The 13,890-nt window shown below is 51.2% G+C and overlaps 1 protein-coding gene across 1 annotated transcript in view; it reads left to right on the forward strand.

Moving 5' to 3' along the window:
• The window catches only part of PDE9A (phosphodiesterase 9A), a 427,071-nt gene that overhangs the window by 270,227 nt on the left and 142,954 nt on the right, over window positions 1-13,890 (forward strand). The window contains exon 7 of the mRNA XM_085623687.1: window positions 10,725-10,809. Within this exon, the coding sequence (XP_085479813.1) occupies window positions 10,725-10,809 (85 nt within the window). The remainder of the gene's footprint in view (window positions 1-10,724; window positions 10,810-13,890) is intronic.

The raw sequence follows: 13,890 nt of genomic DNA on the forward strand, positions 1-13,890 counted from the left end.
TGCAAACTCTGGGTCTGCTGCTCCAAGCTCATCCGAATGGGATGATTCGGTGTGTTCACGAGGTGGGATCGTAAGTTCAACGGCATGGAGAAGAAGGCGGAGAGCAGGGGAGGGCTCAAGATTGACAGCTGTCCATCAAAAGGAGTAAATGAGTGAATGTTCACAGAAACTGTGTAGGAACTGTCAGGGGCTCGTTAGCAAGTGATACAGAGAAGGAAAATGAACAAACATAATCTTGCAAGGTCTTCCAATCACATTTGAAGATGGCCATTGAGGAAGTAGTACGGAAGCCCATAGGCATAGTTCCAGACTCCGGTAGCACCCCTGAGGAGGATGAACCAGTCAGGGTGCCAGGAGCAGCGTTTCAGCACGAGGGCACGGTCCACTGCTCCCAGGTCTTTTTAGCTTGCGTATCATGCGGGGGACACAGGCACTGCTTAATTTGTAAAAAAAAAAACTAAGTGCCTGACGCGGGAGCCTTGTGGATGACCTGGGGCGGTGGTGCTTCTGTGCCGCAGCCTTGACTGAAGCCTGGGGCGGTGGTGCTTCTGTGCCGCAGCCTTGACTGAAGCCTGGGGCGGTGGTGCTTCTCTGCTGCAGCCTTGACTGAAGCCTGGGGCAGAGGTGCTTCTGTGCCGCAGCCTTGACTGAAGCCTGGGGCAGTGGTGCTTCTGTGCCGCAGCCTTGACTGAAGCCTGGGGCAGTGGTGCTTCTGTGCCGCAGCCTTGACTGAAGCCTGGAGCAGTGGTGCTTCTGTGCCGCAGCCTTGACTGAAACCTGGGGCAGTGGTGCTTCTGTGCCGCAGCCTTGACTGAAGCCTGGGGCAGTGGTGCTTCTGTTCCACAGCCTTGACCGAAGCCTGGAGCGGTGGTGCTTCTGTGCCGCAGCCTTGACTGAAGCCTGGGGCGGTGGTGCTTCTGTGCCGCAGCCTTGACTGAAGCCTGGGGCGGTGGTGCTTCTGTGCCGCAGCCTTGACTGAAGCCTGGGGCAGTGGTGCTTCTGTTCCGCAGCCTTGACTGAAGCCTGGGGCGGTGGTGCTTCTGTTGCCGCAGCCTTGACTGAAGCCTGGGGCGGTGGTGCTTCTGTGCCGCAGCCTTGACTGAAGCCTGGGGCGGTGGTGCTTCTGTGCCGCAGCCTTGACTGAAGCCTGGAGCAGTGGTGCTTCTGTGCCGCAGCCTTGACTGAAGCCTGGGGCAGTGGTGCTTGTGTGCCGCAGCCTTGACTGAAGCCTGGAGCGGTGGTGCTTGTGTGCCGCAGCCTTGACTGAAGCCTGGGGCGGTGGTGTGTCTGTTCCGCAGCCTTGACTGAAGCCTGGGGCAGTGGTGCTTCTGTGCCGCAGCCTTGACTGAAGCCTGGGGCAGTGGTGCTTCTGTGCCGCAGCCTTGACTGAAGCCTGGGGCGGTGGTGCTTCTGTGCCGCAGCCTTGACTGAAGCCTGGAGCGGTGGTGCTTCTGTGCCACAGCCTTGACTGAAGCCTGGGGCGGTGGTGCCTCTGTGCCGCAGCCTTGACTGAAGCCTGGGGCGGTGGTGCTTCTGTGCCGCAGCCTTGACTGAAGCCTGGGGCGGTGGTGCTTCTGTGCCGCAGCCTTGACTGAAGCCTGGGGCAGTGGTGCTTCTGTGCCGCAGCCTTGACTGAAGCCTGGGGCGGTGGTGCTTCTGTGCCGCAGCCTTGACTGAAGCCTGGGGCGGTGGTGCTTCTGTGCCGCAGCCTTGACTGAAGCCTGGGGCGGTGGTGCTTCTGTGCCGCAGCCTTGACTGAAGCATGGGGCAGTGGTGCTTCTGTGCCGCAGCCTTGACTGAAGCCTGGGACAGTGGTGCTTCTGTGCCGCAGCCTTGACTGAAGCCTGGGGCAGTGGTGCTTCTGTGCCGCAGCCTTGACTGAAGCCTGGGGCAGTGGTGCTTCTGTGCCGCAGCCTTGACTGAAGCCTGGGTCAGTGGAGCTTCTGTGCCGCAGCCTTGACTGAAACCTGGGGCGGTGGTGCTTCTGTGCCGCAGCCTTGACTGAAGCCTGGAGCAGTGGTGCTTCTGTGCTGCAGCCTTGACTGAAGCCTGGGGCGGTGGTGCTTCTGTGCCGCAGCCTTGACTGAAGCCTGGGGCGGTGGAGCTTCTGTGCCGCAGCCTTGACTGAAGCCTGGGTCGGTGGAGCTTCTGTGCCGCAGCCTTGACTGAAGCCTGGGGCGGTGGTGCTTCTGTGCCGCAGCCTTGACTGAAGCCTGGGGCGGTGGTGCTTCTGTGCCGCGGCCTTGACTGAAACCTGGGGCGGTGGTGCTTCTGTGCCGCAGCCTTGACTGAAGCCTGGGGCGGTGGTGCTTCTGTGCCGCGGCCTTGACTGAAGCCTGGGACGGTGGTGCTTCTGTGCCGCAGCCTTGACTGAAGCCTGGGGCGGTGGTGCTTCTGTGCCGCAGCCTTCACTGAAGCCTGGGGCGGTGGTGCTTCTGTGCCGCAGCCTTGACTGAAGCCTGGGGCGGTGGTGCTTCTGTGCCGCAGCCTTGACTGAAGCCTGGGGCGGTGGTGCTTCTGTGCCGCAGCCTTGACTGAAGCCTGGGGCGGTGGTGCTTCTGTGCCGCAGCCTTGACTGAAGCCTGGGGCGGTGGTGCTTCTGTGCCGCAGCCTTGACTGAAGCCTGGGGCGGTGGTGCTTCTGTGCCGCAGCCTTGACTGAAGCCTGGGGCGGTGGTGCTTCTGTGTCGCAGCCTTGACTGAAGCCTGGGGCGGTGGTGCTTCTGTGCCGCAGCCTTGACTGAAGCCTGGGGCGGTGGTGCTTCTGTGCCGCAGCCTTGACTGAAGCCTGGGGCGGTGGTGCTTCTGTGCCGTAGCCTTGACTGAAGCCTGGGGCGGTGGTGCTTCTGTGCCGCAGCCTTGACTGAAGCCTGGGGCGGTGGTGCTTCTGTGCCGCAGCCTTGACTGAAGCCTGGGGCGGTGGTGCTTCTGTGCCGCAGCCGTGACTGAAGCCTGGGGCGGTGGTGCTTCTGTGCCGCAGCCTTGACTGAAGCCTGGGGCGGTGGTGCTTCTGTGCCGCAGCCTTGACTGAAGCCTGGGGCGGTGGTGCTTCTGTGCCGCAGCCTTGACTGAAGCCTGGGGCGGTGGTGCTTCTGTGCCGCAGCCTTGACTGAAGCCTGGTGCGGTGGTGCTTCTGTGCCGCAGCCTTGACTGAAGCCTGGTGCGGTGGTGCTTCTGTGCCGCAGCCTTGACTGAAGCCTGGTGCGGTGGTGCTTCTGTGCCGCAGCCTTGACTGAAGCCTGGGGCGGTGGTGCTTCTGTGCCGCAGCCGTGACTGAAGCCTGGGGCGGTGGTGCTTCTGTGCCGCAGCCTTGACTGAAGCCTGGGGCGGTGGTGCTTCTGTGCCGCAGCCTTGACTGAAGCCTGGGGCGGTGGTGCTTCTGTGCCACAGCCTTGACTGAAGCCTGGGGTGGTGGTGCTTCTGTGCCGCAGCCTTGACTGAAGCCTGGGGCGGTGGTGCTTCTGTGCCGCAGCCTTGACTGAAGCCTGTGGCGGTGGTGCTTCTGTGCCGCAGCCTTGACTGAAGACTGGGGCAGTGGTGCTTCTGTGCCGCAGCCTTGACTGAAGCCTGGGGCGGTGGTGCTTCTGTGCCGCAGCCTTGACTGAAGCCTGGGGCAGTGGTGCTTCTGTGCTGCAGCCTTGACTGAAGACTGGGGCAGTGGTGCTTCTGTGCCGCAGCCTTCACTGAAGCCTGGGGCAGTGGTGCTTCTGTGCCGCAGCCTTGACTGAAGCCTGGGGCGGTGGTGCTTCTGTGCCGCAGCCTTGACTGAAGCCTGGGGCAGTGGTGCTTCTGTGCCGCAGCCTTGACTGAAGCCTGGGTCGGTGGTGCTTCTGTGCCGCAGCCTTGACTGAAGCCTGGGGCGGTGGTGCTTCTGTGCCGCAGCCTTGACTGAAGCCTGGGGCGGTGGTGCTTCTGTGCCGCAGCCTTGACTGAAGCCTGGGGGGGTGGTGCTTCTGTGCCGCAGCCTTGACTGAAGCCTGGGGCAGTGGTGCTTCTGTGCCGCAGCCTTGACTGAAGCCTGGGGCAGTGGTGCTTCTGTGCCGCAGCCTTGACTGAAGCCTGGGGCAGTGGTGCTTCTGTGCCGCAGCCTTGACTGAAGCCTGGGGCGGTGGTGCTTCTGTGCCGCAGTCTTGACTGAAGCCTGGGGCGGTGGTGCTTCTGTTGCCGCAGCCTTGACTGAAGCCTGGGGCGGTGGTGCTTCTGTGCCGCAGCCTTGACTGAAGCCTGGGGCAGTGGTGCTTCTGTGTCGCAGCCTTGACTGAAGCCTGGGGCAGTGGTGCTTCTGTGCCGCAGCCTTGACTGAAGCCTGGGGCAGTGGTGCTTCTGTGCCACAGCCTTGACTGAAGCCTGGGGCAGTGGTGCTTCTGTGCTGCAGCCTTGACTGAAGCCTGATTGGTACTCGCCAAATAGCTCATTCTCTTGGCTTTAGTGGTGTTTGCTGTAGTTTTCAAAAACATTTGCAAGAAAGGGGAGATTAGTTGTGGGTTGAATGTTGTTGAGATGGCCAACGACTGCATGTGAGTTTTTGAGCAGTGGGGGGACTTGACCGCTTTTGAGGGAGTCAGGAAGCCCTCCCGGCTAAGGGGGAGATCCTCTGGATTATGCGGCATGGAAGCAGACGGTGAGCCAGGCCTTTGGGAATATTCCCAGGCATGAGGCATTGACCCATCAAATGATTAGACGGTTTGATCATCATTATAGTCTTCGATGGCTCATCCTCCATGACTGAGTCCAAATGCTTGAATTGTTAGATTTGTAAGTTGTGTTCAAGGTGAGTTGAGAATCAGGACTGCCTTGCCTCAGTAGTGAGCCACAGAATTCACTTTGTTGTAAAAAAAAACTGGGCAAACTCCTTTGATCTAGTTGTGATATCATATGTTGGGGGGAGGTAGATAGCCGCTGTGAGGCATTTGTCTTCAAGGAAAGCACAAAGGCAGGAGGATGACCAAGAGCAGTGGCAGCAGGGCATAGAGAGGAGATGGATTCCTGTTTGAGAAATGCCCACAGGTACCAACAACTTTGGGTGGCATGGTAAGTGACCATGAGGGACACGGGGAAGAAACCCCCCAGCCTCAAGCCCTCCAGTACATACCCGTTGTCGGATGACCGCTGCCTGGCGACATCGGGATTCAATTTCCTTTGGCTCTGACACTGTTTATTTGCTTCCTTTTGGTTTTGGAATTGTTTGTATTATTTCACTTTTTCACTGTTTTTTCTTCCTACTGGTTTGTTGGTTTGTTTTTGGTCAGTCTGTGTTTTTCACTGCCCCCCCCTTGCCGTTTTCCTGCCCCCGCTGGTTTCCTGTTCCCCTCCTTCCCTGCTAGCCGCTCCCACCTCCCAGGGCTACTAATGGAGGCCACAGCGTGGCCGTGCCGCCAGGGCGGCAAAGGCAAGCTCGTCTGCACCCGTACGCACCTAGACCACGCCAAGCACCAAGACTTCTGGCTCTTCCACCCTAAGATACACCGCCGCTGATCTCTCAGCACTGGACCACGTTGCACCAGCAACAACTGCTGCCCCACATCCTCACGCACCACCAGAGGACCAATCTCCTGTTGACACTGCCACTCCACCTTCTGCACCGAAACAACCAACGACACCAGAAACACAGCAAAAGCAGGGCATCTACTACATCGACCGAGAACCACCATGACACAACTCCAATGCATTATACTCAACGCACGCTCTCTAGGTAAACACGCCACGGAGATCTGGGACAAGATGTCTTACCTCACCCTAGACATCACCTTCCTCACAGAAACCTGGCTAAACCCCGCCTCCGCTACAGACATCGCCATCCTTGAAATACAAGTTAACATACCAGGACAGAACCAATAAACACGGAGGGGAAATCCCATAATCTACAGGGACACAATCCACTGTACAATATCCTCTGACGACCCTAAACCAGTAATAGAACACCTCAACTTCGAACTCCACACAGGCGGAAAAAGCACCATTGGAGGCACCCTCGCATACTGACCACCAGGACCACACCCAACTTCTGCAACACCATCCCGAACTCATCGCCCCACTCGCAATCGACTCCAAGCACCACATTTTCCTTGGAGACCTCAACTTCCACTGTGACAACCCCAGCGACGCCAACACCACAGACCTCCTGCAGAGCATGAATCGCATCAGCCTCAGGTAGATCGTCACCGACCCCACCCACATCGCAGGACACACACTTGACCTCATCTTCACCTCCATCGACAGAGTCAATTGCAACCACATCACACAACTCACCTGGGCCAACGACCACAGCATACATTTCATCATCTCAGGACCCCCCCCATTCCAGCACTGCTCCCCCAGATCCACGTGAAGAGACTGGACAAAGGTATAAGAAGACCAGTGGAACATTACTCTGCGCTCCCACCTCCCAGACCCTACACATGACCCAGAACAAGCAGGAGAGAACTTCCCCCGGTGGGTCACAGAATGCTCTGACGTCATTGCCCCCACCGAAACAGCCAAGATTAAAGACCAAGCAAAAGAGCAAGCTGGTTCACAGAGGAACTGAACTCCACTAAATGCAACTGCCGACAACTCGAAAGGAAGTAGTGCCTCAGCAAAAAACCCACCTCCTGAAAGAAACCAAGAAGAACGCCCAAACCCGCAGCCACCTAGAACGAAGTCCCTCCCTCCCAGGAACTGTGCGACAAACTCACTGACTTCTTCCACAACAAGATCATGGCCATCTACGAAAACTTCAGACACCACCCTTCGCTGCCGACAGCATCAACCATTAGCAAGCTATCCATGAAAAAACAAGCCACACGCAGTCTCACCCACCTGCTTCCACACCCTTTGCATGCTCTGCAGGCACTTCAGGTACCTTCCGGTCAAAACCAGAAGGACCATGATGCAGACCCTCATCCGCAGCAGATGAGAGTACGGGAACACACTCTACGTAGGAATTATGCACACCCCTGAAAAGAGTCCAGACAATACAGAACTCTGCGGCAATACTCATCCTCGACCTCCCCAGAAGGACCCACGTTACACCCCACCTCAAGAAACTACACTGGTTCCTGATTCAGAAGAGACGCGAGTTCAAGATGCTCACCCACATGGCCCTGCACAGCGAAGGACCAGCATACATCAACAAATGGCTGAGATTCTACCGACCAACCAGACACCTTTGATCAGCCTCCCTCTGCCTTGCAGACCCCATGGACATCCGAGCCAACAGTGGAGGATGCTCCTTCCCGCACTTTGCAGCCAAGGCTTGGAACAACCTCCCCTGCACCTCGGGGCTCCACCCTCGCTCCAGCAATTCAGAAGGGAACTAAAGACGTGGATGTTTGATTGATCAACCTCCCCTGCACCTCAGGGCTCCACCCTCGCTCCAGCAAATTCAGAAGGGAACTTAAGACCTGGATGTTTGATTGATCAACCTCCCCTGCAACTCAGGGCTCCACCCTCGATCAACCTCCCCTGCACCTCAGGGCTCCACCCTCACTCCAGCAATTCAGAAGGGAACTAAAGACCTGGATGTTTGATTGATCAACCTCCCCTGCACCTCAGGGCTCCAGCAAATTCAAAAGGGAACTAAAGACCTGGATGTTTGATTGATCAACCTCCCCTGCACCTCAGGGCTCCACCCTCGCTCCAGCAAATTCAAAAGGGAACTAAAGACCTGGATGTTTGATTGCTCAACCTCCCCTGCACCTCAGGGCTCCACCCTCGCTCCAGAAATTCAGAAGGGAACTTAAGACCTGGATGTTTGATTGATCAACCTCCCCTGCACCTCAGGGCTCCACCCTCGCTCCAGAAATTCAGGAGGGAACTAAAGGCTTGGATGTTTGATTGATCAGACCTTCACGAAGCAGCAAACAGCTCCAGCGACTCAAGACCCTCACGGGTGATATGCCACGCTTTGCAAATGCTTGCTTGATTGACTGATTGAAAGCAGCTGGAGAGTAAGGGAGGAAAGTAAGAGAGCAGGTAAGGGGGAGAGACGGAGGAGGCGGTGGCACCAGCGGTAGAGATAGAAGTGTCGTCAACAACCTACTCTGATCAGGAATCCCTACGTCAGCCAATGAGTTGACTGGTCCATGAACTCGGCTTAGAGTACACAAACTGTGGGGATATGTACAAGCAAGTGGCGGAGCGTGTCGTTAGCCTTCCTGGTTTAATGTATCTCTCCGCCACTTCAGAAACACTGGGCTGCACCATGTTTACAAGGATGTGGTGCAGCCCTGCGTTTCCCACTGCGATGGTGCTAAGTTTAGCAACTTAGCGCCAACGCAGGTACCCTTGCACCATAGTGCCAGGGTGTCTGTGTGCAGGGAGGATTGGTTATGTGTAGGAAGGTGTCCCTTCCTGCACACGAACAATCCTAAAATGACATTTTGTAACTTTCATGAGTGCTGCTTAATGCAGCACACATGAAATTGACAAAAAGGCATTTTTTTAAAAATTTGTTTGCGTACAGGAAGGGACACCTTCCTGTACATAAACAAACCATGGCATTTTGCTTTTTCCATGTGTGCTGCACAATGCAGCCCACCTGGAAAAAGCAAAAACAAGGCGAAATAATGCATTTCTTCTCGTTTCACCAATTAAGACCAGTTTTTACCTGGTCTTAATTTTGGCGCTACCTCCTATGTATGCCACCCTTGTACATAGGGGGCAGCGTCAAAATGAATTGGTGTTACGGTGGAACCCCCACCGCAACACCCACTGCCCACCCCTTTCACGCTAACCATAGTGTGAAAGGGTGCCTTATGTACAAGGCAGCGTTAAGCCGCGTTAAGTTAAGGCGCAGCCCCTATCGCCACCACAACGTCAATATAGGTGACGTTGTGGCGGCGATAGGGGCTTGTACATATGCCCCTGTGTGTCAAACTGTAAGCAGAGCTCAAGAACCGCATGCATCAAACATGTCTTTTTTTCACTCTTTAAAGTCTGTGGGGGTTCTTGGGAGGGTCTCTTTCCTAGGACTAGGGGTCACGGCGTGCTCCCCCTGGACGCGTATGTGGTCTTTATGTGTTTCAGGATGTGGGGACTTGCACTCCGCATCCCTACATCTCGGCTAAAAGGAGATAGCTTCTTGTTACAGCCAGCCAATCAGAGCCTTCGGACGGACAGAGTCACTTTGAGTTCAAAGGACCTCCTAATGCAGTTCAGTGTTACATTAACACAAGAGTGGATGTACACAAAGTCCGTTTGCACACAGGGTAGTGAGGCTCGCGCTATATAAAACTCGAATAGATAAATAAATAAAGGCAGGATTCCACGAGTGCTCAAGACTCCTCCCACTGCCACAGGTTCCCAGGAAGAGACGAGGAGCCCTCGGTGAAAGCTGGAACACAGCAGGGGCCCCGCAGAGTCACTTTCAGAGTCTTCTTAAACGCCACCCATCAGCTGAACTGAAAACTAGAAAATGGAAACATTGAACCAAATGGTATGGAACCAAAATCAATTGTTCAATCGGGGGAGCATGGGAGTGTGGGGGGGTTAGGGGTGGTGCTCGATCACTATTTAACTGCAACATCCCCTCCTCCCCCTTAAAGTCACTCTTCCAACCCTGCACCGGAAGTTGTCATGCTGCCTCGAAGCTGCCCTGCTTTCATTGGTGTGCTGTGCAAGTTACTCAGGGGCAGATTTACAAGGCCCTTGCGCCACTTATGCGTCACTTTTAACATGGGAAAAGCGACGCAAAAGTGGCGCAAGGGGCTTGTAACTCTGCCCCTCAATGTTTACTCGCTTCTTCCTTTGATTCCATGAATATATTGAATATCGCTCCGATTGCAGGGTCCACCGGGTTCCTTGTTCTTAATCAATCAGATAAGGTGAGGACGTTTTCCTTTCGACCTGAACAATTAGGACACACTTTTCGAAAAACCACTTTTCGCCGAGGGAGGGGATCACCCCCTTTCAGCAGGTGGCTTTGGTAAACGACTTCCTGTAGAAATGCCCTTAGTGTGCCATTCATTCATTGTTTCATGTGGTCCCAAGGGGCCCATGTATATGGTGTGCTTCATCACACCTGCACACACACAAGTATATATGCACCGTCTCTTCTTCCTACACACAAATGCACACATATATTCTATGCATTACTTTACTCAAGGAGTCATCTCTTTTATACTCATTTACATACAGGATGCCTTCTTCCATATGTCAATGCAGCCATATGTAGGTAGCATGCCTCGTCTGTCTATAGAAATATTCAGTGGTTGGTTCTCATCCTATTGGCGCACCCGCAACACCTCAGCTGTTCTGCAGACCTATTGACCCTGCTGCTGCGGTTCTATAAACATATCAACTCAACATGTCAACCTCTTGTACACACAAAGTCTTCTGTGTCCTCCACATGCAAGCCTCTCTATGTCCTCCTTTTCCTTCTACGCACATATGTGTTCAACAGATCTCCCTACACACACAAAACATAATAGAGTGTTGTGGAAGAACGTGGGTGCGGATGGATGACCTGGGAACCCCTGAAGCGGGCGTCAGTGGTACCCTCCACCCGAGTCCATGGCCGTCCACCCCTCCCTGTTTCCATACAGTGGGTCCTGTCAACACTCTGGGGATTGGCCAACCTTGAAAAACCTGCCTCACCGCCTTGTGCCATTGTGTCGGTTTGGGTTACTCACTGCAGTCAGTCAAAGGGATAGGCTGGCGGCCTCAAGCGCTACATGACGCCGCGCCTGGCTGGAATGAAGCCCGACAGGTTTCCCCATGGTAACCCCGGCTCTCTTCTGTCCACAGTGGAGGGCCTGAAGCTGGTAGAGATCGAGAGATGCAAGAGCGACATAAAGACGATGCGTGAAGAGATGGCTGCCAGGAGTACCAGGTGAGTCCTGCGTCCGTGCCGGGTGTGACGACCTCTGAGGCGGGAGGGGCGCAGCATTCCTCCTTGGAGAAGGGCGATCTTCTCCTTGGAGTAGGGAGAAAATATGGAGTCCAAAATATTGTGGCAAGACTACTGACGACAAGAATATTGTAACGGTAAGTTTCTATGTAAAGCAAAGTTTTACTATACTTAACTCCACATATATGTACCTTGACGATGTATATATATCTTCAAGGTGCGTAGATTTGGAGTTATGGATAGTGAATCTGTACTTAGCAATTTGCACTTACCGTCTCCATATTTTGATTCTCGATATTTTTAACACGATATTCTGTCCACACAATATTTTTGTCCTCAATATTTTGTCAGTGCCCCCAGAAGGGCAACTGATAGCAGGGGTGCTTGGTGGTTCAACGCAAGAGATCTGTGAGCAGAAATATCATGTGACAGAAATTCATGCAGCAGAAATATCATGTGACAGAAATGTCATGTGGCAGAAATAGCATGCAAAACAAATATCATGTGACAGAAATGCCATGCGACCGAAATATCATACGACACAAATATGCAACAGAAATATCATGTGACAGAAATATCATGTGACAGAAATGTCATGTGGCAGAAATAGCATGCGACACACATATCATGCGACAGAAATGCCATGCGACCGAAATATCATACGACACAAATATGCAACAGAAATATCATGTGACAGAAATATCATGTGACAGAAATGTCATGTGGCAGAAATAGCATGCAAAACAAATATCATGTGACAGAAATGTCATGTGGCAGAAATAGCATGCAACACAAATATCATGTGACAGAAATGCCATGCGACCGAATAATCATACGACACAAATATGCAACAGAAATATCATGTGACAGAAATGTCATGTGACAGAAATGTCATGTGGCAGAAATAGCATGCAACACAAATATCATGTGACAGAAATGCCATGCGACCGAAATACCATACGACACAAATATGCAACAGAAATATCATGTAACAGAAATGTCATGGGACAGAAATGCCATATGACCAAAATATTATACGACACAAATATGCAACAGAAATATCATGTGACAGAAATTATATGTGACAGAAATGCATGTGGCAGAAATGTCATGCGACAGAAATATCATGCGACAGAAATATCATGGGACAGAAATGCCATGCGACAGAACTATCATGGGACAGAAATTAATGGAGCAGAAATTTCATGTGACAGAAATGTCATGCGACACAAATATGCAACAGAAATATCATGCAACAGAAATATCATGCAGCAGAAATAGCATGTGACAAAAATATCATGTGACAAAAATATCATGTGACAGAAATAGTATGTGACAGAAGTAGCATGCATCAGAAATATCATGCAACAGAAATATCATGCAACAGAAATAGCATGCAGCAGAAATAGCATGTGACAAAAATATCATGTGACAGAAATAGTATGTGACAGAAGTAGCATGCAGCAGAAATAGCATGTCACAAAAATATCATGTGACAGAAATAGTATGTGACAGAAATAGCATGCAGCAGAAATAGCATGTGACAAAAATATCATGTGACAGAAATGGTATGTGACAGAAGTAGCATGCATCAGAAATATCATGAAACAGAAATATCATGCAACAGAAATAGCATGCAGCAGAAATAGCATGTGACAAAAAAATCATGTGACAGAAATAGTATGTGACAGAAGTAGCATGCAGCAGAAATAGCATGTGACAAAAATATCATATGACAGAAATAGTATGTGACAGAAATAGCATGCAGTAGAAATAGCATGTGACAAAAATATCATGTGACAGAAATAGTATGTGACAGAAGTAACATGCAACAGAAATATCATGCAACAGAAATATCATGCAACAGATATAGCATGCAGCAGAAATAGCATGTGACAAAAATATCATGTGACAGAAATAGTATGTGACAGAAGTAGCATGCAGCAGAAATATCATACGACACAAATATGCAACAGAAATATCATGCAACAGAAATATCATGCAGCAGAAATATAATGTGACACAAATATAATGTGACAGAAATAGTATGTGACAGAAATAGCATGCAGCAGAAATAGCATGTGACAGAAATATCATGTGACAGAAATAGCATGCAGCAGAAATAACATGTGACAAAAAATATCATGTGACAGAAATAGCATATGACAGAAGTAGCATGCATCAGAAATATCATGCAACAGAAATATCATGCCACAGAAATAGCATGCAGCAGAAATAGCATGTGACAAAAATATCATTTGACAGAAATAGTATGTGACAGAAGTAGCATGCAGCAGAAATAGCATGTCACAAAAATATCATGTGACAGAAATAGTATGTGACAGAAATAGCATGCAGCAGAAATAGCATGTGACAAAAATATCATGTGACAGAAATGGTATGTGACAGAAGTAGCATGCATCAGAAATATCATGCAACAGAAATATCATGCAACAGAAATAGCATGCAGCAGAAATAGCATGTGACAAAAAAATCATGTGACAGAAATAGTATGTGACAGAAGTAGCATGCAGCAGAAATAGCATGTGACAAAAATATCATATGACAGAAATAGTATGTGACAGAAATAGCATGCAGCAGAAATAGCATGTGACAAAAATATCATGTGACAGAAATAGTATGTGACAGAAGTAGCATGCAGCAGAAATAGCATGTGACACAAATATCATGCAACAGAAATATCATGCGACAGAAATATCATGCAACAGAAATATCATGCAACAGAAATATAATGCGGGAGAAATATCATGTGACAAAAATATGCAACAGAAATATGCAACAGAAATATCATGCGGCAGAAATATCATGTGACAGATATATCAGGCAACAGAAATATCATCCGACAGAAATATCATGTGACAGAAATATCATGTGACAAAAATATCATGCGACAGAAATAGAATGCAACAGAAATATCATGCAATAGAAATATTGTGTGCTAAATACCACTGAGTGTAGATTTTCTATTAACTTTGATGAGGCTTTTTTTGAAAATAATATTTAGGACACACTATCTCTATGAAAGGATATTTTGGTTCCAAT

Source organism: Triturus cristatus, chromosome 8 (genome assembly GCF_964204655.1).
Source record: "Triturus cristatus chromosome 8, aTriCri1.1, whole genome shotgun sequence".
NCBI classification, from domain to species: domain Eukaryota; kingdom Metazoa; phylum Chordata; class Amphibia; order Caudata; family Salamandridae; genus Triturus; species Triturus cristatus.